Below are 27,311 nucleotides of genomic sequence, written 5' to 3' on the forward strand. Positions count from 1 at the left end.
TATACAATAAAAAAATTTTGAAAAGATGAATGAACCACAATCATCAAAAAAAAAATTAAACAAATAAAAGAAAAAAAGAAAACCATTCACATTCCACTAGGAGTGGAAAATGATAAACAAAATAATGATAGAACTAAATAAAATATAACAAAAATAATTAAAAAAAATATATAACGAAAATAATTAAAATAATAATAATAAAATAACAACGAGAAACACAACATCAGAACTATTAGAAAAATAAATAAAACCCAAATTCTATTGAAAAAAAACCAGCTTCGTATTCTGATGGCTTATATTTAAGTTATAACAGTTAAAAATTGGCAATTGTAGTTGAAGCCTTGGAGCTTTTTTTTTTATACCTTTGAAGCTGCTGAAATCCATGAAAAAGAAAAATTAGCATGATATAATTATTAATAAAAATAATATAATTTAAAATTTAAAAAAAAAAATAAATCCGTATTAATTAAGGGAAGTTTGTCCCGGTCCTGCCACGTCAGCAGCAAGGTAAACATGACTACAGTACAGAGTTCATTGCATCCGAATCCAAAACCTCGTACATCCTAATAGCACCGTTTGTAACTCCTCGAGATCAGAAACCAAAATCCACGTGTCAAACATCGGTTCGAATAGACAAAACTCCCAGCATCTACAGCCACCGCACTAATCACTACAAAACACGAATCTGAATGCACGCTCTCGTCCGTACTCTTCCCTTTCCCCTCTCCAAAAACCCCAACCCTCGGAACCAAATCGCAAGGTCGTTAATGGCGAAGCTGGAGAGGAGGGAGCTTGGCAACACCGGCCTCAAGCTCAGCTGCGTCGGCTTCGGCGCGTCCCCGCTTGGCAACGTCTTCGGTCCCGTCTCCCGTGACGAGGCCCTCGCCACCGTGCGCCGTGCTCTCGAACTCGGCATCAACTTCTTCGACACCTCTCCGTCTGTACATTCTCCATTCTTCCACAAAACCCTAACTTTTTTCGAATCCTTGACCAATTGGAGCTGATTTCGGCAGGTATTATGGGGGGACGGTGTCGGAGACTGTGCTCGGAGACTGCCTGAGGGATCTCGGAGTGCCGCGGGATGAGATAGTTGTATCTACGAAGTGCGGGCGCTACAAGGATGGGTTTGATTTTTCCGCGGAGAGGGTTACGAAGAGCATTGATGAGAGCTTGCAAAGATTGAAGCTTGATTATGTGGATATTTTCCAGTGCCATGACATTGAGTTTGGGTCTCTTGATCAGGTGCTCCCTTTTCTTTAAAGTTTATATCTTGTTTGTTTCTTGGATTTTCTGGATTTTTTTGAAGTTCTCTATTAGTTTTGTAGTTTTTGTTTTTTGGTGAGACTATTTTACTAGTTTGTAGAAATTCTATTGCATGGAGATCTTGAGAAAGTTCTTTATGGCATTGTGATTTGCTTTGTAGGATCTGAATTTGCATTGGTTGATTGAATTTTCTTGGACATTTGGAGCTCATTTGTAGGTTGTTACGGCGGCTCATTTGTTTGGACTTTTTGGTAGTCTTTTTGGATTGCTATTTTTGTTTTTCATGTGATTTTTGGGAGAATTTTACTTGTTTGTGTAAATTCTATTTCATGAAGATGTTGTGAAGTTTTTGTGATTTGGATCTGCATGTGCATTGGTTGATTAAATTTTCTCAGTCATCTGATGTCCATTCATAGATTGTCTTGTTGTGCATCTGTTTTGTATTTTCTGGCATTGTTTGTTGGAGTTCTTTTATGAGTTTTATGGAATATTTTTCTGACTATTTTGCTTGTCTGTATAAATTCTATTGCATGAGGGCTCTGTGATTGTTCTCTATGGCATTATGAATCAGTTTGTAGGATCTGATTTTGCATCGGCTGATTGAATTTTCATGAATATTTGGAGCTTATTAATAGTTTGCAAGCATGGCAGTAAGTGAATTATTCAATATATTGAGGATCTCTTTGTTGCAGTTGTAGCATTTAGGAAATGAAGATTTTGAGCAAATTGTTTGATGTGAAGAATTGTAATTAAGTTTGTTTTGGAATTGAATCAGATTGTGAATGAGACAATCCCTGCGCTTCAAAAGCTCAAAGAAACAGGGAAGATTCGTTTCATCGGGATAACAGGGCTGCCGTTAGACATTTTCACATATGTGCTTGATAGGGTGCCGCCTGGTTCGGTGGATGTGATTCTTTCATATTGCCATTATAGCATCAATGATTTAACACTTCTGGATTTACTTCCTTACTTGAAGAGCAAGGGTGTTGGTGTAATTAGCGCATCTCCGCTTGCCATGGGCCTTCTCACAGAAAACGGACCGCCTGAGTGGCATCCGGCGTCATCGGAACTCAAGGTAAAATCCTGCTTGCAATTCCTTAGCATTCAAAATGTCCTTGTGATAGCTAATATCACTTGAAATTCTCTAGAATTTTTTGCATTTCACATGGGTTTACAGGTTTAGTGTCATTTAGCATACTCTGGTATGTAAACTTATTGCTATTTTGCATTGTTTTCAGTCAGCATGCAAAGCTGCGGCAAACCACTGCAAGGAAAAAGGGAAGAACATTTCAAAGCTAGCACTTCAGTATAGCCTGAAGAACAAAGAAGTAGCATCTGTGCTTGTAGGCATGAACTCCGTCAAACAGGTTCTGTGATTCGTCTACATATTATTGATTATTCTCTTTCATTCTGTAACAATTACTCCACTAGTTTGATTCAAATACGTAGTCAACTACAACAACAAGAAGCCGTTAGTCACAGCTATTTGGTCAGTTACGTAAATTCTTCGCTTTAACGTTGCTCTGCCAAGAGCCGAAAGGCTAGTTAAACTATGCAGAGACATATCATCATATAAAGGTTCTATCTCTCCCTCTTCCACGACCTTTCACCTGGAGAATTTTCACCTTTCTTATGCGGCATCTACCGTTTATCTAACAATATGTTCATATCATTCCAACCGATTCTCTCTTTAACTTATAAGTATTGAGGTTTTTTTTTCGGGTTGTCAATCTAGTTGTGGTTGGCAAAAAGACGGAATCATCAAATGAGAAAACCTCATGAGATGCCTCCACAATCTTATCGATCCACCAGCGTAAAGTCCGGAATATGACTGAGTTGTTGTGCAGGTTGAGGAGAATGTTGGTGCTGCATTGGAGCTGTTGAATATAGGCCAAGATGATGATCTTTTGGAGGAGGTTGAAACCATTTTAGCACCAGTGAAGAACCAGACATGGCCAAGTGGTATTCAACAAAGCTAGCATTCAGTGTGCAACTTATTGTGACACCTTCCAATCTGTACTTGTGATTGCTCTTTGTTTAACAACATTACATGGATGTAATAACCCGGGTCTCATGCCTTATTTAAGTATTTAGGGTAATGCAAATAAATTTCTTGCTTTGCTTTATAATCTTGCTTGTGATGTAATGATTAAAGAGTCGATGTAATGACCGGGGCTCGACTTCATCGGAATGGTTTTGAGTTTGAATCTTTATGTATTTAGTCTTTCCGCGTGAAAAAAAGGCTTGTATGAAAAAAAAATCTATTTTAATATAAAGCTTTTATTATCATGGAACAAATTAATGTGATACATCATGTTAAAAATCAAGAAGGATATTTTTTTTTTCGCTCTCTTTGTAGGGAGTTCTCTAATTCTTGTTGATTGTTATGCTGATAAGAAAATTTCAGGTTTTTTTTATATAATTGTATATAATTTTCTAAATTCTTAAGCAGTACTGCAAAAACAAAATTAGAAAAATAAGTGATAATTGAAAAGAAATGAGAGTTTCTTGCAAAAAAAGCAAAAGATTTGGAGGTAAACGCAAACATTGCTAAAACTATATGTAATTATAAATAAATTGATAGATTGGACGTTTACCATGAACTTCAAAACAGGCTGCAAATAAACCACCAAAACATTCCCCCTCTGATTATAATACAACAATTTCGCAGAAAATAATAATAATAATAATAATAATAATAATACATCACTCAAAATAAAAACAATTAAATATCTTCTAATGATTTTGATTGGTGCTACTGTTTGATCATGACTGATCCTGGAGTCTTGGAGCTTTGAGAAGGTAAACACTCCTTATAAACCCTTTGCCAATCTCTCCTACATTTTTCAGCATGTCTACTGGTTCTCCATTAACCTCGTCATTGCCAGTTGATTCCCGGCCACGTTTCTACGAATAAAAGCAATTAACCATAAATCTTCGGCTTGACAGGAAACAAACAATGGATACATCAATATTGCAGACAAGTCCTTTGTCATTTAAGTACCTTCGAACTTCTCTTCCATGTCAGGCCAATTGCGTCACCACCGATGGAATCATACCACACCTCGAAAGTATCCGGGAACTCTTTCTGCAGATCAATTTGAGAATCAGAAATCTTCGTATCTAAAGCGGCATCAAAATACGTACTTGTGGTTGGTTGTGCTGTGCTTACCCTTAGATCATCTAATAGGCATTTGGTTGGGTCGAAGTTTATCATCAGCTTATCCTTTGCATCTTCGACGATTTTATTCGAACCACCACGTGACATGTAGGCATGAAAATCATTACTAGCTTTCCCCCGAATAACATGCTTTCCTAAAGGGTTAAGGAATCATCGTTTGTTTTAATCAGAAAGATCGACACTAACTTTATAGTACGTAAGGGAAAGGAAAACCAACCTGGGCTCATCTCAGTTGGGAACAAAACCTGGTGAGGATTACAGAGTTTATCTTGATGAAGAAGAACTATGGCATCATAGTTGTTTAAGGGTGTCCGGAACAAACACTGGAATAAAAAACAGATAATAATACGGAAAAATTTTGTGGAAGGATCGAGGCAACCAACGCACAGCCGTTGAGACTCACCTCCCATGTGTAAGGACCAGAGCTGCCCTGCATGATGAGGTTCGTCAAAAGGTCTGCAGAGCTCCGGGCGTAAGAAGCCATCCGCTTAAGTACCTTCTCCATTAAAAGAATTATTGCATACTTACATTAAAAACAGAATAGGTAACCGATGTAACATATCTCAACTAGCAAGCATTCTTGAGAGAATACAAATAATCCCCATTCAATATATGAAATCAAAATGATTTTGTCTAGATAGCATAGCAATTGGCTTAAAAAAATGATTTCAAGTTGTCAGGGATGATTAATAGGTACAGATGGTTTAGCCATCTTTTTTAGGCCTTCTGTTTCAACAATGCGGGATCTAATGCAACATTTCCTCTAAATTAATATAATAACAATCAATAAAATTGAAGGAAGAGATGGAGTATCTTTGGCATGGAATCTATTTTAAATAATAACTTTCGAGGAGATGATATACCGTTTTGTTTGGAGAATGTTTGGTCCAAGCTTCAGAGGACTTGTCATATGCCGTAGCCAGGAACATAGCAGGCTCTACCTCTTGAGCATTTTCTTCGTATGATTTCCTGCTAAGCATAAAGTTTTCCTAGACATAAAAAAAAGAAAACTTGCTGATGGTCATCTATCATGAATGATTTAATCAGGGAAGAAAGTCCCATCTAATGTTAACAAACAGATGATGCTCACATTGATCTCCTTTAAATCATCCGACGTGAAATCCTCGTTTATATCAATAATCATGGGAGAGAAGGTCCAATCATAGTCTGATAGCAACCGCAAGAACCTGCATTCATTTGATGCATATGAAACATATCAAAGTACTAACAATTAATAACATAGAAGAATTTTCATTTTGTAGAAAACTAAAAAGGTCTTAGCTTCATGATTTCACTGTATTAGACAAAAGATTAATTTCAAGTTCATGGTGTTTGATAGTTGAGCAGACAAAATAAGCAGCAAAATTAAGAAATTGATTGCGCTTCTAAACAATACCTCAAAAATCCAGTAATCCGGGAGGACGGTGCAAGAAATGGAAATGGATTCAAAAATAGGTATGCAACAACCAATTCAATTGCCTCCTCTGTTAGGAAAGAAGAAAATAGATGTGATGAAACCCATCGCTTTGCAAGCCTTCACAAAAAGAACAAGACAGATGTTAAAGAAAGAACTTCCAAAACAAAATGATCTAGGGAATATTTCATAGAGAAGGAAAGGGATTCACCTCACAACTGGCCCGTATGTAGGATATCGACCGTGTAAACCATTAATCATGCTCGAGTGTTGGCTGCGGAGGAATAGCTCCTTGTCTATCAGTGAAGTGCTTTTCATTTTATTAGTTTCTACCACCAAAAAAATAAATCACAAATTAAAAAGCTGAATGAACTGATATCCGCTTTCATTGAAATGATATTACGAAACCTCAAGATCCCACCTTGGTTTTTCAATAGGTTTACACCTCTTTCATGAAGAATTTTAAGACGAAAGGCATGGCCAGACATTAGGACATTCACCTCATCATCAGTTGCATCACAAATTACACCCCACTTATCCTGAAGACTGCACTGACATGAGAACTTAATTAGAAATCAAAAAGGATTGAGGTATCAATATTATTAGCATGTTTTACAGAAGTAATTGACCATTATAAATATTAAGTTCCGCGACCTTTCTCCGATTTTCAAAAGGAAAGCAGCTTTAGTTTTCTCGATTGCTATATTATCCAATGGCCAATTTCCTGATCCCTCTAACTGTATGCAAGAAAAGAGTCATAAAAAATGTGGTCCGCCACAGAAATACACAATCTACAATAGCTTGTCAAAATCAGACATAAGGATGAGAGATGGTAAAGGTGAAAATAAATGTCATTCAAACATAACAATGAAGTCCAAAAAACAAAAAGATCTGAAAAGCACACAATGATTCAGAATCCAGAGAATTGCTTAAGAAACTGAAAGCAAATTCCTCAAGGCTTTTAGCATGTTAGGGGAAAAAAACTCAACTGATCACTTTTATACAAGGAACATATAACATTGGGAAAATGACAAAAACTTGATGGCAACATTTCCAAAATCACATAATCTGAGAAACAGAATCTTACCTGAATCATAACTTCAAGAGAGTGGATGCAGGTTGTAGCAAATTTTGGTGGTTTCTGGCTAACACTATTTTCGAAAGCCAAAGGATGAGGTGGAGGAGGATAGACAGAGGTATGCCTTAGAGCTGCATAAACAATAAAACTTGGGTCAAGCATGTCAAACATACAGAAAAAAACTGACAAAATTCTAATTTCTGACAAACATGGCTGTAGTTGTTGGCATAAAACACAACTTCATATGACAGTGCAAATTTAAATAAATTCAGCAGGCCAAGGTACATGCATATCACATAACAAAGTAGCACCTTGTCAGTGGGTTCAGTCATGAACTTAAAAAGTTCATCTTCCGCTGACTTGCAATAGATTAGAGGCACAGAAGGAGGGCAATGGAAATCCAAAGTCGAGAAAAAAGAAAACAAGGGAGGCAAAAAGAAGCATAAACAGCACATGAACTTCACAGCAGCCATTATCATTTCTTAGTCATACGTGACTACAATGGACAAGCTCTCAAGTTTGTTACACAATAATAACATGCCAAAGATCCACACAAGAGCGCACGCACACACACACAAATACACAGAGATTTTTCTTAAGTGAAGTTCATAAATCAGATTTAGATTAGAACAGTTGGGATTTGCAAGAGAAGTGAATTTAATCATATTTGGTAACCTAAGTGTCTAGCAAGAGGTTATTGGTACGAATCATAATGAAAAAGGATGGATGGTTTTGGACACAAGACACAACTGATAGAGCTGCAGAAAATGGATAAGAGCATATTGACTTTATAAAACTAACAAGCAAGCATTATCTGGTAATCCGGGGGCATTAAAGAGAAGAGAACCTGGATCTAATGGTTGCACACTTGATATCTTCAATGGAATTTCCTTTATATTGCGTAATCTCTTGGACAGAGTTTCAAATGCCCCAAGAAGGCTACCGGAAAATGATGCAGAATCTGCAATCATCAGCAAGACATATATTCAGGGAACAGTAAACCAGAGACAGATGCATAATATAATTTTATGACACAGAAGCAGTAAGCAAATTTGCCTTTGCCATCGAGATGAAGACAGAAATCAAGCTGATCCGCTGTATGTATTATGTCCTCCTTTGGTAGGAGGAAATGCTTCCAGAGAATGTATTCAGTAATTCTTTTAATAATGAGATGCCTCTCCCAGGATTCACAGTCCCAAACTATAAGTGAAGAACATAATAATTGGAGACAACTTCTCCTGAAGAAAAATGAAAGGTGAATGTGATAAGAACCAAAAAATGCAAAACCGTGGATCACCTGTGCTCTCTGCTATGGTTCCATCCTTAAACCTTCTAAGCTCTGCTCTTTCTCCCCAAAATTTTCTGAACTTGATAGCCTAGAACATGGAATATCAGGAATATCAGGTGCAACTGGCGAGGAGAAAGAGAACATGGCAACCATCTCAGTTATGTGAATTAGGCACAACAAAGAAACAAGAAAGTACCTCTTCTTTATCCTCAGGACTTGGACCGACATCAACAACTCGAAAACTCTTTTCTTGTGTACTGTTTAACATGCCAACAAGCATCGGTTCATCACTGAACTTTGACAGACCCTATTGAATCAATTCAAGAAATGCTGATGTTCTGGTGAAAGATAATCTATTATTCTAATAAGTCATCATTGAGAAGTTTAGATAACATACATCTTCTATGTTCCATTCAAAAGGTGCATTTTTCCAGGTCACTCGAATTAATTTCACTCTATCATTCAGTCCTTGTTTCAAAAGTGAGTGCAGTTTGTCTTCACTTGTTCTCCAACATTCATCATCCAAACAGAAGCCTGGCATATATAGCCTACTACAATCCTTCAGATTGATTCTAGGAATAAAAAAAGAAACAAATCATGTAAGGAATATGTTCAAGTTCACAAACAAAGCTCAATGGAGAGCACCTCATTTATTAAAATTGAAATCTTAGAGGGAAATATGATAAGATCAAATATCATAAAAAATATATAGAATAATGATTACAGGTGTTGTTAGACAAAAAATAATCAAAAGTATGCCAATTACATTTGTTTAAGTGGACTTCAGAATATTACCACATTATGCATTTTTCAGATTATATGGCATTGTCTTGAGGTGACATGGCGCAAAAAATTTGATATTTTTAAGATATGCTTCATAGGAAGATCCATGGAATCATTCATTGCATCAGGATGTTAATTATATGTCAAAACATACAGGCACAACACATACTTAGCACTCTAAGACAAATATAATAACTCAGTTCATTTTACTGTATGCTTTGAGGTGTTGTAACCTCCACAATAACCAAAGCTCAATTTGAATTATATTGATTGCTTAATTTTCTACAGCCGATTTTTGTATTGCTGGTTTACTATTGCTGAAGCCTTAAGCACTCTTCTATATTAAACGTAATCATAAGAAAGGGATAGTAGCTTCTAGTTGCATAAACACATGAGGGGATGCATTTCTACTTTTCATACACTATGAACCTAGTAAGCAATTGCTGAAAACTGGTTATTATTTACTTTGTTTGACAGAAGTTATTCTGACTCGAACATTTTTTGCTCGAAATGGTTGGCAAGTTAGTAAGTGTCCAATGTCAAAATAAATATTTAATATTCAACACCAATCTACCTCAAGAAAGAATCAAATTTAGCAGCAAAGTCAACCTTTGTCATAAATATCTCTTCAAATCCACCATCTCCATATTTTTCAATGCATTTAAGTGTGCGAACAGCCTCATCTTGAAGCTGAAAATTAAAATATATTCAGACAAAATATGATAATTAGAACTAAAACAAGAGGTAAAAATCGAGAAAAGAAGAGAAGCAGTTGAAAAAAGCTGAAAGAGGAAAAAAAATTATAATAAAGCAGAGAACTACCTCTGAAAAGGCTGCCCTTTTCAATCGAAATGTTAAATTCAAACATCCCGATGCATCCAATAAAACAACACCAAAAGTTTGTAGATATTGTTTCAGATCCTGAAATTGATTCCCATCAGGAGTGGATAAAATAACTTCTATGAGAAAATAAACTATTTACCAGAGGTTGCATGGAAAATCATCAAGGTTCAAGAAATATCCAACAAAAGCATGTGACAAACCTCCTGAGAAAGATTATATTGCCCCAGAGGCTGTAGAGAAAGGCACCTGTCCCATGCACTAGAAGTACCTGAAAGTGGCAGCGACATTTCATAAGTAGTTTTAAGATAATTTTCACTATTTAGGTAAATATACATGCATTTTCGAATTGAAAGAAATATGAAGCAATCATGATGAACTGAAAGTAGGACTTCCTTAGTTAATTTTCGAAACAGATTCGACAATACAGTAATGCATCATCAAGGAAAGAATCCTGATGTAATGTTTCCCCCCATTCTCTTTGGTTATCAAATTATTCAATCAAAAAATTTGTTCTTAAAAGCTGAATAAATGGTAGAGATAAAAAGTGTGGACAAACAACAAATGAATTAAATAAAAATTGAGTCTGTCAATCAATTTTGGTACGAAAAGAATAGATTCATGGAAAGCTACATTCCATATGCCATGCCAACCGAAATTAAAGTTTATAAGATCATCAATAAAGAAATTCTCAACAAGATGGGGAATAAAAAACAAAATCCACTCTAGCAACTAAAAAGACAATGAGATAAAAATTTGCAGTGAATGTACCAATATAAATGAAGATACAAAAGGACATATACCAATAAATTTTAATGTAATTCGGAAAATCTGCATTGCATTCATTGACTTGTTGATGCAATTTCCTCCAGATCTTGTTGCAAGGTATGCCACTATGACAGAGATCAAGTGACCATTTAAGCAATCATGCATATAGATGGAACTTCGATTACGAGCCCAAACCTACATTGACAGAAGAAAGGTTAAAGCTAAAACTTTTCTGTAAGGGAGAAAAAAAAAACACTTGCACATGCAGCGATTGCCAATTCACTGATTTTCTAAACAAGCCAACAGAGATCAAATTAAGGTAAGATTCAGAGTTAATATTTATATTCAACAAGTAAAAATGAATACTATTCAGAAATACTAGCACATTGTATGTAAGAAGCACTTATAAGGCTGAGTTGAATTGTTGTACCTTAACCAAGACTAAAGCCTCTTCCAAACTACTCCATTCAAGAAACATTTTTTTGACAAATTCTGCATTGTCCTCCAAAAACATGTCTTCCAGTATGCTGCTATTGTACCTTGGAGTTGGTTGAGAAATGCCATCTTCAAAAAAATGAAAAGAAATCAGAGGTTAATACTGTAAATATTCTCTATATATATGTGACATTCTTTCAGGAATAAAATTGAAGTATGATCAAATTGAGAGCAAAATCCTTCAATATTACAGACTTCAATTTCAAACTAAAATACACAACAAACAGGTTTTGCTACATTACCCTGACTGACTTCACGAACATTGTTTTTTTCCAAGCTCAACCTTGAAGTATCAAATATAGAAGAAGCAGTGGGGATTATCCTTATGTAACATCCATGTAGTTCAGAAAGCTCAGGCACTGCAATTAGCACAAATCAAGGTCATTACCATCAGACAACATTCTATAGCAAACCAAAATCCAATAAAACATCCATACCAACAAGAACTTTCAAGCCATCCATAAAACCAAGCACTTGAAAGTTTTGTTAGGAACCAACAAGAAAAAAAAACTGAAACTTGCTAATGATAAGCTGTATGATTCATAATTCCACTAAAATTTCAAAAAGATAACGAGGGCATAAATACACTTATATTGACTAATAGCTAATAAGTGCCAAAAAATAATATGGATAGAAAAGCACACTTACTGACCATATACTATTTCATGAATGGAAATAACTTCCAATCATAACAAGTAAAACTATAAGCACATAAAATACTCTAGAGACAGAATCAAAATAGGAAAAAGAGTGAAAAGATACCTAGAGACAAAATCAAAACAGGCTTCCGTGCTTCATTCTGGAAGGTTGACCACCTTACTTTCTGCACTAAAGGAGATGATTTCAAGCTCTTTGCAATGACCCGAAGGTAAAGGCATCTCTTTGCATGATACCGATGGTTCAAGTAGTCATTCCGATGAAAACATTCCTACAAACAACATAATGAAACAAAATTAACAAAATAAAAATCCAGAGAACTTCAAAGAAAGAAATCAATAATTTCCAAATCTTCAATATAAACTCCATCTAACAGTGATTACAACTACAACCATTGATCAAAGAATTCCCCAAAAAAGGTAAAATTTCGCTAAAAAAACAATTTCAAGATCAACTCCAGAAAATCCAGCAACAACGCTCAGATAAAAGAAGAAAGCCCTGAAAAAAAAAACAAATAAAGGTCTACTTTATCACCTTGGGCATCCGAACCAAGAGGTCGACATTGATATCCGGCCGAGCAATGGACCTAATCGAGTGACTCCCGGCGACAATGACGGACTCCGGGCTCTTGAAAGTGAACCGTGCCTTCTTTGCCGGAACTCGAAGATCCTCAATGAATTTCTGAGCTCCCTTTGACGACACTACTCGCTCCGGAATCGCTTTTATCGCATCCACAATGGAAGAGACAGCTTTATCAAGGGTTTTCGAGGCGGCGGAATCGATCCTTACCTCTTTCAGGAGCTCTCCAACCTTGAAATCCATAGAGTTCGCCTCCATGATCATTGATTCAAGCTCGAAGCCGTCTAGGGTTTCGAATTCGAGAGCTCCGACGACGTCGATGGCAGCGGCGCAGGGTTTTAGTAGGGGCTTTAGCTTGGAGAAGTTTTAGTATTCAAATTGCTATATACCCCCTCAAATTTTCTAAATTTACATTAAAGTTCTTTCCAGTGGTGAGAAATTTGAGAAGTAAATAAATAAATTTTAAATTTCAAATAAATATATATATATATATATAGCATGCATCGCATGCTAACATTCACAGATTCGTAATCTGTGAACGTTGATATGGGCCGTTGGATTGAAATTCAACCGTTACACACAGTTTTATGAACAGTAACATTACGCACTATTTATAAACACAGTAAAAAGTGGGATGTACAGTATTTTAATCTGAACTATCCAATCAATCTCAGCACAGTAACTGAATCAATCACAGTCGTCAAACCCTATTAAAATTACTAACTTTTAGAAAAAAAATAATATATCAACTGAGATGTCTAAATTAAATAATATTTTAAATTAAAAAAAAGAAATAAAAAAATAATTTCTAACTTTTAGAAGGATTAATGTGTAAAACAACAGTTCTTATATCCATTCTCTTGGTTCTCTTTCCCTCATTCATCGTTCAACGATGGGGGAGATGGTTGGGAGCCAATCTCAATCCTCATTCAAGGTTTGGCATCTCAAAAGTTGATTTTTTTTTAACTGTAATTTACCTCAAAAAGCACTTTTGATTGATGTTTGTTTATGTTACCATTGATTCTGCAGATTATCTTGGGGTCCTCGTCAATTGCCCGCAAGAAAATTTTAGCTGAAATGGGATACAAATTTGAAGTCATGGTTCGTTGCAAATCCTTATCTTTGTCTTTTTCTTTCTATTTAGTTTCTGTTATTATACTTTTTTGTAGAAAGTTTAAAGCTTTGGTCTTAATTTAGACTGCAGATATAGATGAGAAAAGTATTAGAAGGGAAATCCCTGAAGAACTGGTTACGGTTCTTGCCGAAGCTAAGGTGATTTTGTATATACGTTTCTTTTTTCTTTTTTTATTTTTATTTTTTTAATTTGAAGGACTTGTTTTGGTGTTATTTGTTTGCATTCTTACAAGAAGTGTGGATTTTTGGTATGCTGTCAATGGTGATATTGACTATCTTTATTTATATAATGGATTAGCTTGTCCTTTGGATTTATATGCAGGCCTGTTGGTTTTGGTGTTTTGGTTTTGCTTAGTTGAGCTGTGATAATTTTTCGGTTTGGATTTGTTGTGTTTCTCTTGATTCATGTCATTGATGGCTGAAACCGAAAATGTTGAATTTCTCTTTTTATTTACCTCTTTTTCTTTTTGTCGGATGTTTCTTTTGTTTGCGATAAGATAAAGTGGCAGTTTGATTATAACCTCTTTTTATTTATGGTATTTGTGTTCTTCACTTGCTTGCAAATATCATGCTTGGTATTTCTGCTACTCGGTCTTATTCCCTGTCAGTGAATTTTGACCCAACAAATCTAGAAAATATAAGGTGTATCCTTTTCGTAAAGTATCAATTTAATCATCCTATCTGTTGGTTTTTCACCTTGTCTATTTGCACCATCTCTTTTATTCTTGATACTTTATTTCTTAGAATCCATTTGTTTTTGTGGTACCATGTCAAATGACCAATTACAGAGTAGGAGCAACCCAATATTAGATAATCGAGGAATTTTCCAAGTTGGATAATGGTATGATATAGTATAAAGAAAGAACCATCAAAAGAGCTTCTAAGTTATCAATCTGACGTTGTGTTAAGATTCACTGCTTGTTTATTCTTTCTACTTCATGACATGCTAGATGTCAATTGAGCTTGAACTTAAGGAAATATTGGTAATTTGTCCTTTGCTGAACTTCATCAAGCCACTTTTCACTTATATCAACAAAACTCGTCTTTTAAATTATGGATCTGACACTAATTCTAACAACACTAAGTCTGAGTTTCCCCTAGTTCATGTTGAATTCAAGTTTTTGTTTCAAATGCATTTAGAAGTGTAATATGAGAACTTTTGATGCTATGTAGATTATTCACAATCACAACTTACTGTTGCAGAAGTAGACGACTTCAAATTGATCAATTATCACTTATTAATAACTACAAGCATATGGTTGTACTGTATTTTCTCTACAACTTTGGTTGCTATTTGTCATATATTTAATTAAAAAATTCCCTCACCAGCTCGCTGATAGAGCTGAATGTGGTTTTTTTATTTAATTTTGATGTCAGGCCGATGCCATTATTTCCAGGCTGAACACCAAAGATTACAAAGAAAAGGATGTCGAAACAACACTTCTTATCACTTCTGATATAGTACGCATTCAGTCTCTTGATTGCACCTACACACACATCTTGATCAAGCTTTTTCATTATTTATTCATTAAAAAATAGTGAACTTGGATCAATAAAGCTTTGTTTAACCAATGCATTAATTTTTAGGTTGCGGTCTATGAGGGAACTATTAGAGAAAAGCCAACCAGTGAGGAAGAAGCTCGGCAATTCCTAAGGAGTATGATGTAGATGTTTTAGTTCTTGACTTCATCATTGCTTACTTAGTTGGCCTTGGAAAACAAACAGCATAATAACTATCGGTTATAACATTCGCAGGTTATTCTCAGGGGCATGTATCAACTGTGGGATCAGTGCTTGTCACCAATCTTAAGACCGGCATTAAACACGGTGGAATTGATAAAGCAGAGGTAAGTTCTATTCCTTGGTTTGATGAAGAAACATATTCTAATGCATCTATAATACTCTATCAAGTTAAACACAGAACAATTAATCCATAATCCAATAACAAAGAACTTTTAATTAAGATCAGCAGGTTTTGTAACAGAAAATGTGATTAATCAATACATACAAACTACTTCATATTACTACACTTTGCAGGTTTATTTTCATGACATACCGGACGAGATAATCCAGAACCTGGTAAAACTTCAAACTCTGTATCAACTGATTTATAAAAATTTCAACATCAAGTCATATTGCTTAAATAGATTACGTATTTGCTTGGTGTTTATCAGATCGATGAACGAGTTGTATTCAATGTTGCCGGTGGCTTGCTTCTAGAGCATCCATTGATACTGCCATTCGTAGACACTTTGGTTAGTTATCTCTTCTCATTTGTCTTCTTGCTATGCTTCAATGTCTTTCAGAGTGTTGCATTTAAATATTCATTGTATTATTGTTCATCCACCCGAACACAAGAAAGCAATTTTCCGCTCACAATCTTCTCTCTGAAAATTCGTCTTTCGCTTGTGTAGATTGGAGCCTCGGATAGTGTGATGGGACTGCCGAAGGCTCTCACGGAGAAGCTCATACAAGAGGCTCTTTCATATAATGCCGATTAGTTTGAGATGTAATTTTGAATGTGATCATATTCTTTTGAGAGTGAAATTTTCACTCTTATACTTGTTTGAATGAAATTCTCAGTTGGACAAACAACTAACACTGATTAATATATCCTTAAATCAAACTTTTCTTTATTGTTTGTTTCATTTATTCCAAGATTAGAGCTTGAGAAATTTGTGTACACTATAAATCAGAGATTGTTTATATGAATTTTACAGGGGTGTTTAACAAAGGGTTTGTTTACATAAACACCCTTGCCAAACTCAAAATTACCCATTGGTTCTTGTGAATTTTCTTCATGCTTTTAAAATATCATGACAATGATTAATGACAAACATTTTTTTTATTTACATTGGTTTTTATTCAAAAAAAATATAAATAAATTTCCTTCATAAATGATTAGCTCAATGCATATACCACATAAATCATATCAAAAGATGAATAGATAACTAAAGTTTTACATGAAATGTCAAAGGTTTATATATGCATTTCATCTTTTTCTATTTATTATTAAATATTTTTTTTCAGAGCATATATATATATATATATATAACCCTTTATGAAATTATCTTAGGTTTCTGATTTCAGAATTTTACTAGATATTCAAGAAAATGGATGAAAAAATGAAAACAAAAACTATGTGTTAAGAGAAAATTTTCTTTTAGTCAATTACCACTCAGTCCAAAAACACCATGAATTTCATCCTGATTTGTTGTTCAAGAGCTAAACTTGCATTGGATTGCAAAGTTATCATCCAAAAATATAACAGTAATCACAAAATAGTCAAATAGATTAATGCTCTGATTCTAAAAGAACATCAAGTTTTGCATGTATCTTCATGTCCATGACTACAAAGCCTCCTGAATAAGTTTTTCGGTCAGAGCTTTCGGCAGTCCCATTACACTGTCGATCGTACCGACCTACATGAAAATTAATTCCCGTTTACTTGCATGTCGATTCAATTACAAAACCATCAAGAAAAAAAAAGATGTTTAACAAGAAACCAACCACTGCTTCAACAAAAGGCGAAGTTAAGGGATGTTCCACCATCAAGCCCCCTGCGACGTAGAGTACATCACCTTCCTTGATCTGAGCACAGAGCAAAGAATTATAATCATCGAAGTATTCATGCAAGTGATATATTTTTAAGATAGTTGCAACGCGAAAAATGATCGGTGCTTGATTACCAAATTCTCGATGACTTCATCGGGTATTTTGTGAAAATATATCTACAAAGAAAGTCATTCATGTAAACTTATTCTTCCTTGTTATTGAACTTATCTACTTTGTTTTATGTAAGGAATTGCAAGGCAATGTTGCAAGTGAAGAACCTCAGCTTTGTCCCACCCGTCTTTCCTGATCCCGGTTTTTAGGTTGGTAACAAGAACAGATCCTACTGTTGATGCATGACCGGCAGAATAACCTGAAAAGAGAATTTGTTTCATGATCTTTGTACAAAAACTGCAGTTATGGCAAATTGTGGAAGAATGGAAGTTGTCTCGATGAAACCTTTAATAAATTCTCGTGCTTCATCAGCGTCAGCTGGTTTTTCTCGTATCATCCCTCCATGAACCACAACCTGGATGATACATTAAATATGAATAATTTTCATCAACATTTTTCTTTTCTTTTTTTTCTGTTTAATTGTTCCTTTGACCAACCATCTTATGGAAGGGAATATACATGGTTGTCGAATTCCATATTAAAAATAATGAACCTATGAACAAGTTGCAACCTTGGCAAGTTGTACATATCGATGACAATTAATATTCCAAATGAAATTTTTGGCAATATTAGAAGACTATCACCAGATAAAAGTTGAATTTATGGTGATTGTAGCAAGCCTTATGAGTTATGGCTAGAGATCTTAAGCTCATTCATCCTGAGATAAACTACGAAAGTTCCACGAAAATGCAAAGAGAGTCCAGACCAACGAAATGATGAAATTATATCAATGATAGATAAAAAAGAAGAGGCTGAGTATGCACAGATTTTGAAAACTGAAACACAACATAGATTCTCAAAATGATTATTTAACAATTTGATGCATTAACCAGTGTAGATTGGCCAAGATAGATACCTACTAACTATCTGAAAAACAAAGTTCAACAATGTGATGAGCATGAATTCTGAAAAACTAAATTAAATTTACAATTTATTATTTTGATAGAAGTGGACCCATCACATTAATTAAAAGATCGGTCACCACACAAAGCGTACAAGAACTGTACACATACATTCCAAAAATGATCATTAAAGAGTGAGAAGCATTAGCTAATGAAAAGATACGAGACAAGGCAAAGAGAGTTTGCAGTTAACTATGCAGCAAAACTATTAACTAAAGTTCGACCATATGATGACCATGAGCTCTAAAGCCAACATTCAAGAGACTTATCAGAACAAAAAAAAAAATGAATTTTGCTCTGTTTCTCTGCTTCTTCTATACAGTAAAACAAACATCACAATGCAATTGACTTGATTCGTGAAACAAGATATTAACAGTAGTAGCAATAGTAGTATCCAAGAAGTTCAAATGCATCAGCTATAAATACTGAAAAGAAGTACAATTAATGAGTACATTTTGCTCAACAAACACTACAAGATATTATCAGAAGTATATAAGAAGTTCAAATGTACCAGATATAAAAACAAATACGGCAATGCAATCGAGTCAAGTAATGAAACAAGAAATTATTACTAATATCCAAGAACTTCGGATGCATCATTTATAGATACGAAAAGGAAATACTAGTAATTAGTGGAATTCTACAAATGAGAAGGAATAGAAAGCACACTTGGTCAGCAGTTATCAACAGTGTTGGTTCAGCATCCACTTCTCTAAATTCACTAATCTGAAGCCTTGATATAATTGCATCTGCCTTCAAAAAAACCAAAGAAAAAAAAAATCAAACCTTTTTTTCAAAATACTAGAAAAAAAAAAATGGAAAAATTAAAGATGGGATAAAACTTCAAAATAAAAAAGAAAAATTCCTACTTTTGCGTGAGCTAAAGCCACAACCAACTCTTCAGGCTTGTCCTTCCGAATCTCCTTCTCATCAATGTCAGCAGTCTAATCCCAAAATCAAAATCATCCAAAAATTCACTAAAAATTTTTCAACCCAAAAACAGCTGAAAAAAATCAGCAAACCTTGACAGTAAAATCATAGCCCATCTCAGCCAAAATTTGCTTCCGAGAAGACGAAGACGATCCAAGTATTATCTGCATTAAATTTCAAGCAAAGATGAAGAAAAACACAAAGATAAACAAAGATAAAAATCAAAACTTTGAGAGAAAACCAACCTTGAAAGAACCATTCTGAGCCATGACTGCGCTTCGATTCCCAAAAACGAAGTTTTTGACAACATGATAACAAGAAAGCTCTAACGGAGCCCCGATAACCCGTTAACCCGATAACCCTATTCAAATGAATCCGAATCCATTTCATATTCGGGTCTAACCCGTTAACATATAATTATCATTTTCAAAAGGACTTAAATAATGGATTACATAAAGTTATTAAAAAGTTTGCTATAATTGCATATAATTTTTTTTCCTTTAACTTTAATAATTATCCATTATTATTCATGAATCCAAACAATTCATTACATTAATTAAAAAAAAAAAAAAGTTTACTCTTTGAATAGACAATGTTACTATAATTACATATACTTATCCTAATTTAGTAATTTAAATAAAAAAATAATCACTTGTCCTAATAAAAGTTATGACCATATGGTCCATATCCATATATAAAAAAATATTATTTTCTTAATTAAGAAAATCAAATTAATCATTTAACATAAACTATACAACAAATGACTAGTCAAAAACCAAGAGCTGGTAAACCTATTCCAATGGGCTCTAAAGGAATCTTGGCCTTTTCTTTGCACCCAGATATTCCTCTTATCTCTTATTCTTTCCCAAACCACACTTTACTCTTTTCCTCTTTATATATATATATATATATATATAAAGAAACACACATAAATATATATATATATATATATATGTTATACATTGGAAATATATAGAGAAGGTTCTTTTATTGTTGTTGTTGTTGTTGTTATTGATTAAGGTATGTTCTATTCTTGTTCTTGTTATTTGGATTAAATAAGATTGTGATATTTATTTTTGGGGTGTAGGAAAGGGAAATAATATGGAGTCAAACAAGGTTGAAAGCAAGATGAACATACCATGCTCAAAGAAAGGGAAAGAAGGGAACTTCTTTGATAACTTGAAGTCTCAGTTTGATGTTTTCATGAACACTTCCATGGAACAACATAGGATTTGTCTTCAGAGGAGTTTCAATGATTTCAGAGACTTTGTCAAGCATAAGAGAGAAGAATTGGTACTTGTAAAACTCTTTAATCTTATATATATATTGCTTTGTTTCTGTTTTTGTTTTGATTCATTGATGGTGTGATTCTGGTTTATGTGTTTGCAGAGCTTGAAAGCATCCAATGCTGGTGGCAATGGAGGTGAAGCAGATGGGAAAGGAACAAATAATTCTTAGTTCTTAATTCTCACTCAATATGATTACATTGGGATGAATAATTGTTTTTGATTTTTGATTTCAAACATTATTGTTCATGTTTATGATTTCTGAATATATGAATTCTGTCTCAAGGACTTGATATTTGAGATTCTTAATTCTTATTTAATATTGGTGATCTGGGGATGAATTTTATGTTTTCTTGTTTATTATTCTTTTTCATTGATCTGACTATTGTTACAGAAACCATACAAATTTCAGAAAAAAAAAAAAAAACTATTATTATTATTTCTTCATGATTGACACTTTTACAAGAGACCATCTTGAGTTGAGATAATTCTTTGCAACAGAAATTTACAGACTTGTACAGACTAATATTATGTTTCTGAATTCTGATACCACAATAAAAGACTGCAAAATTGCCAAGAAAAGAGCAATTAGCAATATGAGAGAGTGCTCATGACCCGAAAATCAAATCGAACTTTTGCTGAAGTTTATATTTGTAGTTAGAAATACAATTGCGACGCAACTCTGAGCACCCTCAACCAAAACCAGGAGGAACATCAGGGTCCTCCTCACCGACACCGATCACCGGCTTAGTTTCAACGTGCTGTGGAGCAAAGCCGGGTGGCAGTTCATCAATGCTTGGCTCGAGCATCTCTGGAACACAATGCGGTCTATCCTTCTGCTCTTCCTTGTTGCCATTGACGTGCTGATTCGATGGAACAAAGCCGGGTGGTTCAGTTGGTTCGCTGCCATCAGAAATATTTGTTTTGTGTGTAGATACTGCCGTCGAAGGGGAGTTATCTTCTTTGCCACCGGTTAGCGGCTGTGAAGGGGAGGAATGATTTTTTTCTTTTTTCCTCTTTGATGGCTTCTGCCGAGGGGGAGAAGATTGTTCTTCTTTCTTTTTGGGGTTGATTAATCTGTTGTAAACAGACTCCACCGTCTCTCTAATGTCATTCTTCATGCCATAGTTTGATCTGATAACTTTCCATAGCTCGTCTGAAATTTGTCCCATGATTTTGTTCCTACAAAGAAAGTTTGGTGCATGAGAAATTCACAAAGATGCATTTAAAATGGTGTCGATCATTGTACTATATTGATCAAGATCCATCGATCAATAAATTGTAAAACTGGTATATGTTTCTACAACACAACATTTGAAAGGTGCATACTTGGCCACCAACACCGAGAATCCACACTATCGACATTAATCAACAAATTGTAAATTTGTTGATTAAGTTTCACTTGATACATAAATTTTTATATCATACATTTCAATGCATTGATGATAACACCATCCAACTGAAAATTTATTGAAACAAAAACAAATTAAGGATAATTCTAGCTCACCCAATTTCTTGATAAATACCATCAGAAAGTTGTCTTGGTTTCAAATTCTCGGCCCCGTCCTCATTAAGAACCACAGATTGCTTCACCTCTGCTATGATGTTGTTTCTTAGCTCCTCCTGAGTTCAATCACCTTGTTCAGCCAATGAAAAATTTAAACAACATGCATTACCTTAATGAATCCATTCTAACCGTGGAAGTGGTTCAATGTTAATGCAACAAAATGAGTACGACCAATATAGCAAGGTGTACCATGCTAATTTACAGGCTAAAATGCACAATGAGAGACAAACTTCGAAATCATAGTACCAAATTTTGAAAGGATTTACTCGATGAAGTATTCGTACTTACTGAGAAGAATGAACTTAATCTTCGATGCAATATCTCTTACTTCTCAAACCAAGACGAAGTGACTGACAACTTTTGTTCATTGTTTCTTTTTTCTCATCCTTTCATTCACTCCCACAAAATTGCTACACTGAGATGAAATTTCTTCTTTATGGAATACAAAAAACATTCCAACTCTCTAAGGACAAGAAAAACCACAAACTTTTCCTAATCTCTGACCAAAAAGCATACAACACAACCATCACAGAAATTCCTCCTCCATGGGACAGACACATTGTGCACCAGAGCTAAACATTTCACAGTTCTTCCCTCTGAAAATTGGAGAAAATCTCCAACTTTTCCACAGTTTTGGAGGAACAACAATGTCAACAAACAATCATCAACAATTTTTCAAACAAATACAAAGCTGCAAAACTATGACACAACAATAAAATTCCTCTTATCAAACACAGTTCGTAATATAGTTTTATTCTCCAAAGATTCAAGAAAATCAGACTTTTCCCAAATTTAGCACAACAACACGCGATCATCAACCATTTGTCAGCTAATGCAAAGCAGCAAAACTACAGTATGACAATAAAATTCCTCTTGTATTGTGCACATTTGGCATCAAAGTTGAAGTATTATAGTTTTACTCTATAAAATAATCAAGAAAATCCCAAACTATGAACAAACAACTCATAACCATCAACTATTTGCCACACTAACACAAATCAGCAAAACTACTACATGGATCATAAATGCTAAAATTTCAAATTTTAATTCTCCAAAAATTCAATTAAAAAATTTAGGACAGACCACACACAATCATCAACAATTGGTCACACAAATATCAACAAACCACTACATTAAATCCAAAGATTGCACAGTTTCACTCAAAAAAATCCAAGAAATCTCATACTTTTCCAAAATTTGGACAAACAACACAAATTCACCAATAACAAAAATTCTCAAACCAAAACAATGCACCAAAAATCAGGCAAAGAATTCGATGCCCAAAAAAAAATCATACACAAAGAACCAAAAATTAGAACTTGGATCTCAGATCAATACACCATCCAATTCAAAGCGAAAAAAGTAATTGTAGAACAAATTGGGCAAAAGGCGTACATTCTCCTTGACCTTGCGGATGATCTTGAGGCGGAGAGTGTCGAAATCCCCGTCGTCCTTCAATTTCCCTATTACCTCCGCCGCCGTTGGCCGCCGGCCATCCTCCATGATCACCGTCGCCGAAACCCTAATTACTCCCCGTAGTGCTGGTGGTACACTACTGATTGTAAATTCATATATATTTTGCATATATACCCTTATAAAATAATTTATTTTGTTTATATCGCTTTGAGTAAAAGCTTAATAATTACAAAAAAACCTATTTAGTGTTTTTACATATACAGCCCTGTGAAGATCCAAAATTGCATGCTTACCCTATATATATATACAAAACAAATCAAACTAAGATATTGAGAGAATATATTAAATGCGGATATTTACAGTTATGGAAAAAATAAACATAGAAAAATATAGACATAAATCGATACAAAAATAGTAGCATAAATAAAACTCAAATCATGTAGTTGCACCTAGAATGGATGGTTGGTTTCCGTTGGGTTTTTATAAATTTTCAGTGAGGATGTTAATATAAATTGGGTTGGATAGTTTTGATTAAATTAATCATTATCTAACGAACTTGCACTGTTGAAACTACTATAGTTGAGCATTGTGCGTATCCAATGTTTGGAAAAAGAGATGCTTTGCAGTCGTTGAATTGAAATCCAACGGTTGTGCACAAATATCGGTAGAATTGAACAGATGTTCATGGAAAACACGGTCTCATATATATATATATATATTCTTTATATTTTTTATAAATATGTATTAAAAAAATATATTATAAACGTACCTTGAAGAATTAATTTAATTTTTTAAAAAGAGCAAATTTATTTTATTTTTAATATTATTTTACCCATCAATTTCTTGGACTGAAGTACTGGGACCGTCGCTTGCACCAAGTCTTGTTAGTTAAAATTTTTATTAACACCACTAAAATGTTATTTAAAAATTAAAAATAAGATGCCTTAATATTTCCATCTATTTGATAAGGAAATAAATTTATAAAAGAAAAATAAATAAATATTGAAAAACATGAATAGTTAATTTTTTTTTTCACCCCTTAAATTTATCAAAATTATTTATTTGTTGACACTTAACCAACATGACACTAGCAACGAACTTTTTGTGTTTTTTACTTGTTATAAAATTAAAACTACAAAAACATAAATATTAAAATCAAAACACCACGATTTCAAATTTTTTATTATAATTATTATTATTGTTATTATTATTATTATTATTATTATTATTATTATATGCTTCGTTTTGTGTAGTATGTTGGAACTTTCCCACTATTTGAAAAGTAACCTTGATATCAGCATCCACCAAATCATCAATTTAAAAACAAAGGATTTAATTTTAAGAACTACAATCCACATCTCATTGAGAAAAAAAAACTAAAATTGTTTTTTATCTCAACCTACATTCTCACAGTCAATATAATCCTAAACAAGTAAAATTAAATTTTTATATATTTTTAATTACTTTTCTGAACAAGTAACTCATGCTTCAAATTTAATACATTTACAATATGAGTAGACAGTGAATAGCAAATAACTGATCAGAATTAGAGATGATATACCTACAATTTGAACAAATAATAAATGTTTTTAATAAAGTAGCCAGAGAATTAGAACATATACACATATAATCTAAGCACTTATAATTTAAGTGGATAAATAATATTTTTGAATTAATAAAATTTATTTACCCTTTCTCTTCCTAGCATCGAAACAAGTAAAATATGATTCTAATTAGACAGTTTACAATCTAAACAGGTAGTGAATATTTTTAAACAATTCATGCTTCTTCTTTAACATCTTAAAAGCTAAGTTGTTCCTCCTATTATTGTAATTTATGCAAAAAGAATGAACATTGTTAATGAAATTGTACAACAAATATAAAACAAAATGAAAAAGTAAAAATAAATAGAAAAAAGAAAATATTTAAATAACAAAAAAGAAAACTAATAAAAAGTATGTCCAAAACAAGAACAGCAACAAAAGAATTATCTAAAAAACATGATTAGTGAAAAACAAAAGAATAAGGTACAATTGGGACACTTGTAGTATTATAGATCAACAAAAAAATTGTAAACAATTTATAGATAAAATCAGAGACATTGAGAGTATTACAAAATTAATATTAGAACCTTCAAATTAGTTTGTAAATACCTAGCAACCTTGGAATCATTTTCCCCAATTTAAGGGCCATGCTTGAATAATGTGAGTGGAGTGGTTGGATCCACATGCATGATAATCTTAGTCTCTCATTTGAAAAAATTAAAAGAAAAATGTACAACATTAATGTGCTTCAAACTTGATTATATATATTAATTTGATTCTTTAAACCTTCATCATGTCATTGTCCTTCATTTTGTTATGAGCCACAGGTTGTATACAGATAGGCCACCAAACACTTTTGACAATAAGAATAATGATTAACTATGTAAAACTAAAACATTATTTAAATAATAATAATAACAATAATAAAGAGAAAACACTTGTCCAACTTTTGGAACCCTTTAGGGACAAAATCTATGTCTTCTTGGCATTATTAATAATTGAGGATTCCTTCACTTTCCACTTCATTTGTAGTTTAGCAAAGTACATATACAACTATATATACATTAAGATGAATAAATATAGAATCACAAGTAAATCTTGGGTACAAGTACAACCATGAAAAATGTAGGTTAGAAAAATATGGGATATGAAATAGAATAGGAAAAAAAAAAACTAAAATACAGTGTAATTATCAATGATTAAGTAAAAAAAAATCAAACTCTTATATGTTAACCATTTTTTCTCAGTAATAATGCAACATTAGCAAAGACTTATTTCATAATTAGTAAGTCAGACCCATATCTATCAAAATCAATTCTAAATTTAATATAATTGTTATTCCACTCTAGTCATTCTTTTTGTTTTTCTAATGAAATTAAGGTTTCTCCAAATACAATATTTATCAAATAATTTTAAGGTCCACATTTTGATTGAAAAGAAATAATCATAGCTAATGTTTAACATGATGAAGCATATGTAAATGCTAGTAACATCATCTTCAAAGTTCAAACAATTAGGTGGCCAAAGACTATTAGGTTAATTCTTCTGGTTCATGTTCAAGAGGGGGTGGAGTTAGGTTTACATGTTTGCATATGTAACCTTAAGCATCATCATTATTTTAGGTTAATAAACAGAAATATTATAAAAAGATCATATTACCTGCACTCTATTCTCTTCATTAATTTTGAGATTTAGGAACAAAAGGTTAAATATAAGTAAATACAATTTTTTAATGTAAAATTAATTCATCATTTTTCAAAAGATGATACTATCAATTTTTCTTTTATATATATAAAGAAAATATTCCCTCCATTGAGTTATAAATGGCCACTTCTAAAAACTTTTTATACCCCAAATTATCTATTCATGTACCTAATTTAAAGGTTAACTTTATCTACATGTTTAAATATGTTATTCTTCATCACTATCACTTTAAAATTTAAACATAATTTTGCTAGATAAAAAAAAAACAATTGAATAAAATGAGAAATTTTTAATTCTCATTTTGTATGCAAAGGTTAATCAGATAAAAGTTGTTTATTTTTACAAGGGTTATAATAAACTCAACATCATGATTTAATTTGAGTGGTTTAAGTGGTTGTTTTGCATGTTCATTCAAAAAATGGACGAGAATAATTGCTTTGTATAATGCTTGATGAGTCTACATTTGACTTGAATATTAACTAGAGTTAATGATGGGAATTATACCATGCAAATGCATGCATGCGATGTATTCAATGTAGATCACAAGTATCAAAACCTCAAATCTTGCACTGCTCTTGTAACTCTTTTTTTTCTTATTATCTCTCTTAAGTTTGATTTTTTTTTTAATTTCTTAATATATATTCTCTCTGTCTAATTTATCTGTTACGTTTAAGCTTCCCATAATGATTAAAAAGATTATTAGAACTCCTAAAATTTAGAAATAAGTAACATATAGGACAATATTACCCTTTGTAT

The 27,311-nt window shown here is 33.3% G+C and overlaps 5 protein-coding genes and 1 long non-coding RNA gene across 8 annotated transcripts; 3 read left to right on the plus strand and 3 right to left on the minus strand.

The window, feature by feature from the left end:
• Positions 1 to 680: 680 nt before the first annotated feature.
• On the plus strand, positions 681 to 3,552 carry LOC120265808 (L-galactose dehydrogenase). The gene is made up of 5 exons (XM_039273781.1): positions 681 to 937; positions 1,014 to 1,242; positions 2,039 to 2,338; positions 2,502 to 2,630; positions 3,111 to 3,552. The coding sequence occupies exons 1-5, from the start codon at positions 690 to 692 to the stop codon at positions 3,240 to 3,242; spliced, it is 1,038 nt and encodes a 345-aa protein (XP_039129715.1). The 5' UTR covers positions 681 to 689; the 3' UTR covers positions 3,243 to 3,552.
• A 302-nt stretch (positions 3,553 to 3,854) lies between these two features.
• Positions 3,855 to 12,682, minus strand: LOC120264932 (nucleolar protein 6). 2 transcript variants are annotated; one of them, XM_039272829.1, is made up of 25 exons: positions 12,302 to 12,682; positions 11,873 to 12,038; positions 11,353 to 11,469; positions 11,046 to 11,179; positions 10,651 to 10,810; positions 10,051 to 10,118; positions 9,830 to 9,928; positions 9,582 to 9,697; positions 8,622 to 8,796; positions 8,421 to 8,531; positions 8,234 to 8,312; positions 7,993 to 8,136; positions 7,784 to 7,897; positions 6,946 to 7,067; positions 6,513 to 6,595; positions 6,280 to 6,404; positions 6,070 to 6,187; positions 5,841 to 5,978; positions 5,535 to 5,631; positions 5,308 to 5,433; positions 4,848 to 4,940; positions 4,662 to 4,767; positions 4,436 to 4,578; positions 4,268 to 4,351; positions 3,855 to 4,170 (listed from the first exon to the last, which is right to left on the minus strand). In XM_039272829.1, exons 1-25 carry the CDS (start codon positions 12,608 to 12,610, stop codon positions 4,030 to 4,032), a joined length of 3,168 nt encoding a protein of 1,055 aa, XP_039128763.1. In that variant the 5' UTR covers positions 12,611 to 12,682; the 3' UTR covers positions 3,855 to 4,029. The 2 variants fall into 2 exon arrangements, with proteins under 2 accessions (XP_039128763.1, XP_039128764.1); XM_039272830.1 differs by lacking the exons at positions 3,855 to 4,170; positions 4,268 to 4,351; positions 4,436 to 4,578; positions 4,662 to 4,767 and having other exon boundaries at positions 5,308 to 5,413.
• A 524-nt stretch (positions 12,683 to 13,206) lies between these two features.
• LOC120264933 (7-methyl-GTP pyrophosphatase-like) lies at positions 13,207 to 16,116 on the plus strand. Its single transcript, XM_039272831.1, has 9 exons — positions 13,207 to 13,280; positions 13,376 to 13,447; positions 13,544 to 13,618; positions 14,858 to 14,941; positions 15,068 to 15,137; positions 15,236 to 15,327; positions 15,518 to 15,559; positions 15,655 to 15,735; positions 15,895 to 16,116. The coding sequence occupies exons 1-9, from the start codon at positions 13,239 to 13,241 to the stop codon at positions 15,979 to 15,981; spliced, it is 645 nt and encodes a 214-aa protein (XP_039128765.1). The 5' UTR covers positions 13,207 to 13,238; the 3' UTR covers positions 15,982 to 16,116.
• A 574-nt stretch (positions 16,117 to 16,690) lies between these two features.
• Positions 16,691 to 19,337, minus strand: LOC120264533 (7-methyl-GTP pyrophosphatase-like). Of its 2 annotated transcripts, XM_039272352.1 has the most exons (9): positions 19,284 to 19,337; positions 19,131 to 19,202; positions 18,978 to 19,052; positions 18,778 to 18,861; positions 17,492 to 17,561; positions 17,314 to 17,405; positions 17,170 to 17,211; positions 16,991 to 17,071; positions 16,691 to 16,902 (listed from the first exon to the last, which is right to left on the minus strand). In XM_039272352.1, the coding sequence occupies exons 1-9, from the start codon at positions 19,305 to 19,307 to the stop codon at positions 16,831 to 16,833; spliced, it is 612 nt and encodes a 203-aa protein (XP_039128286.1). In that variant the 5' UTR covers positions 19,308 to 19,337; the 3' UTR covers positions 16,691 to 16,830. The 2 variants fall into 2 exon arrangements, with proteins under 2 accessions (XP_039128286.1, XP_039128287.1); XM_039272353.1 differs by lacking the exon at positions 17,170 to 17,211.
• Positions 19,338 to 19,965: 628 nt separating this feature from the next.
• On the plus strand, positions 19,966 to 20,665 carry LOC120265791. The gene is made up of 3 exons (XR_005537737.1): positions 19,966 to 20,058; positions 20,126 to 20,331; positions 20,428 to 20,665. It is a non-coding gene; the product is annotated as an uncharacterized LOC120265791 (long non-coding RNA).
• A 70-nt stretch (positions 20,666 to 20,735) lies between these two features.
• Positions 20,736 to 23,449, minus strand: LOC120264331. The gene is made up of 3 exons (XM_039272138.1): positions 23,287 to 23,449; positions 21,832 to 21,947; positions 20,736 to 21,506 (listed from the first exon to the last, which is right to left on the minus strand). Exons 1-3 carry the CDS (start codon positions 23,392 to 23,394, stop codon positions 21,017 to 21,019), a joined length of 714 nt encoding a protein of 237 aa, XP_039128072.1. The 5' UTR covers positions 23,395 to 23,449; the 3' UTR covers positions 20,736 to 21,016.
• Between the last annotated feature and the right edge of the window lie 3,862 nt (positions 23,450 to 27,311).

Source organism: Dioscorea cayenensis, chromosome 7 (assembly GCF_009730915.1).
Source record: "Dioscorea cayenensis subsp. rotundata cultivar TDr96_F1 chromosome 7, TDr96_F1_v2_PseudoChromosome.rev07_lg8_w22 25.fasta, whole genome shotgun sequence".
Lineage (NCBI taxonomy): Eukaryota > Viridiplantae > Streptophyta > Magnoliopsida > Dioscoreales > Dioscoreaceae > Dioscorea > Dioscorea cayenensis.

Coding starts and splice junctions, on each gene's coding strand:
- LOC120265808 (XM_039273781.1), top strand. CDS start 690: ATGCACGCTCTCGTCCGTACTCTTCCCTTTCCCCTCTCCAAAAACCCC. Junction 1,243..2,038: donor AGTTTGGGTCTCTTGATCAG/GTGCTCCCTTTT, acceptor GAATTGAATCAG/ATTGTGAATGAGACAATCCC. Junction 2,339..2,501: donor CGGCGTCATCGGAACTCAAG/GTAAAATCCTGC, acceptor CATTGTTTTCAG/TCAGCATGCAAAGCTGCGGC.
- LOC120264933 (XM_039272831.1), top strand. CDS start 13,239: ATGGGGGAGATGGTTGGGAGCCAATCTCAATCCTCATTCAAG. Junction 13,281..13,375: donor AATCTCAATCCTCATTCAAG/GTTTGGCATCTC, acceptor TTGATTCTGCAG/ATTATCTTGGGGTCCTCGTC. Junction 13,619..14,857: donor CGGTTCTTGCCGAAGCTAAG/GTGATTTTGTAT, acceptor TTTTGATGTCAG/GCCGATGCCATTATTTCCAG.
- LOC120264932 (XM_039272829.1), bottom strand. CDS start 12,610: ATGATCATGGAGGCGAACTCTATGGATTTCAAGGTTGGAGAGCTCCTG. Junction 8,313..8,420: donor GTCCTGAGGATAAAGAAGAG/GTACTTTCTTGT, acceptor TCCATGTTCTAG/GCTATCAAGTTCAGAAAATT. Junction 6,405..6,512: donor CTTTTGAAAATCGGAGAAAG/GTCGCGGAACTT, acceptor ATGTCAGTGCAG/TCTTCAGGATAAGTGGGGTG.
- LOC120264533 (XM_039272352.1), bottom strand. CDS start 19,307: ATGGCTCAGAATGGTTCTTTCAAG. Junction 17,562..18,777: donor TGTTGATAACTGCTGACCAA/GTGTGCTTTCTA, acceptor TGTATCATCCAG/GTTGTGGTTCATGGAGGGAT. Junction 17,406..17,491: donor AGCACGAGAATTTATTAAAG/GTTTCATCGAGA, acceptor TTCTCTTTTCAG/GTTATTCTGCCGGTCATGCA.
- LOC120264331 (XM_039272138.1), bottom strand. CDS start 23,394: ATGGAGGATGGCCGGCGGCCAACGGCGGCGGAGGTAATAGGGAAATTG. Junction 21,948..23,286: donor TCCGCAAGGTCAAGGAGAAT/GTACGCCTTTTG, acceptor GATTGAACTCAG/GAGGAGCTAAGAAACAACAT. Junction 21,507..21,831: donor GGTATTTATCAAGAAATTGG/GTGAGCTAGAAT, acceptor CTTTCTTTGTAG/GAACAAAATCATGGGACAAA.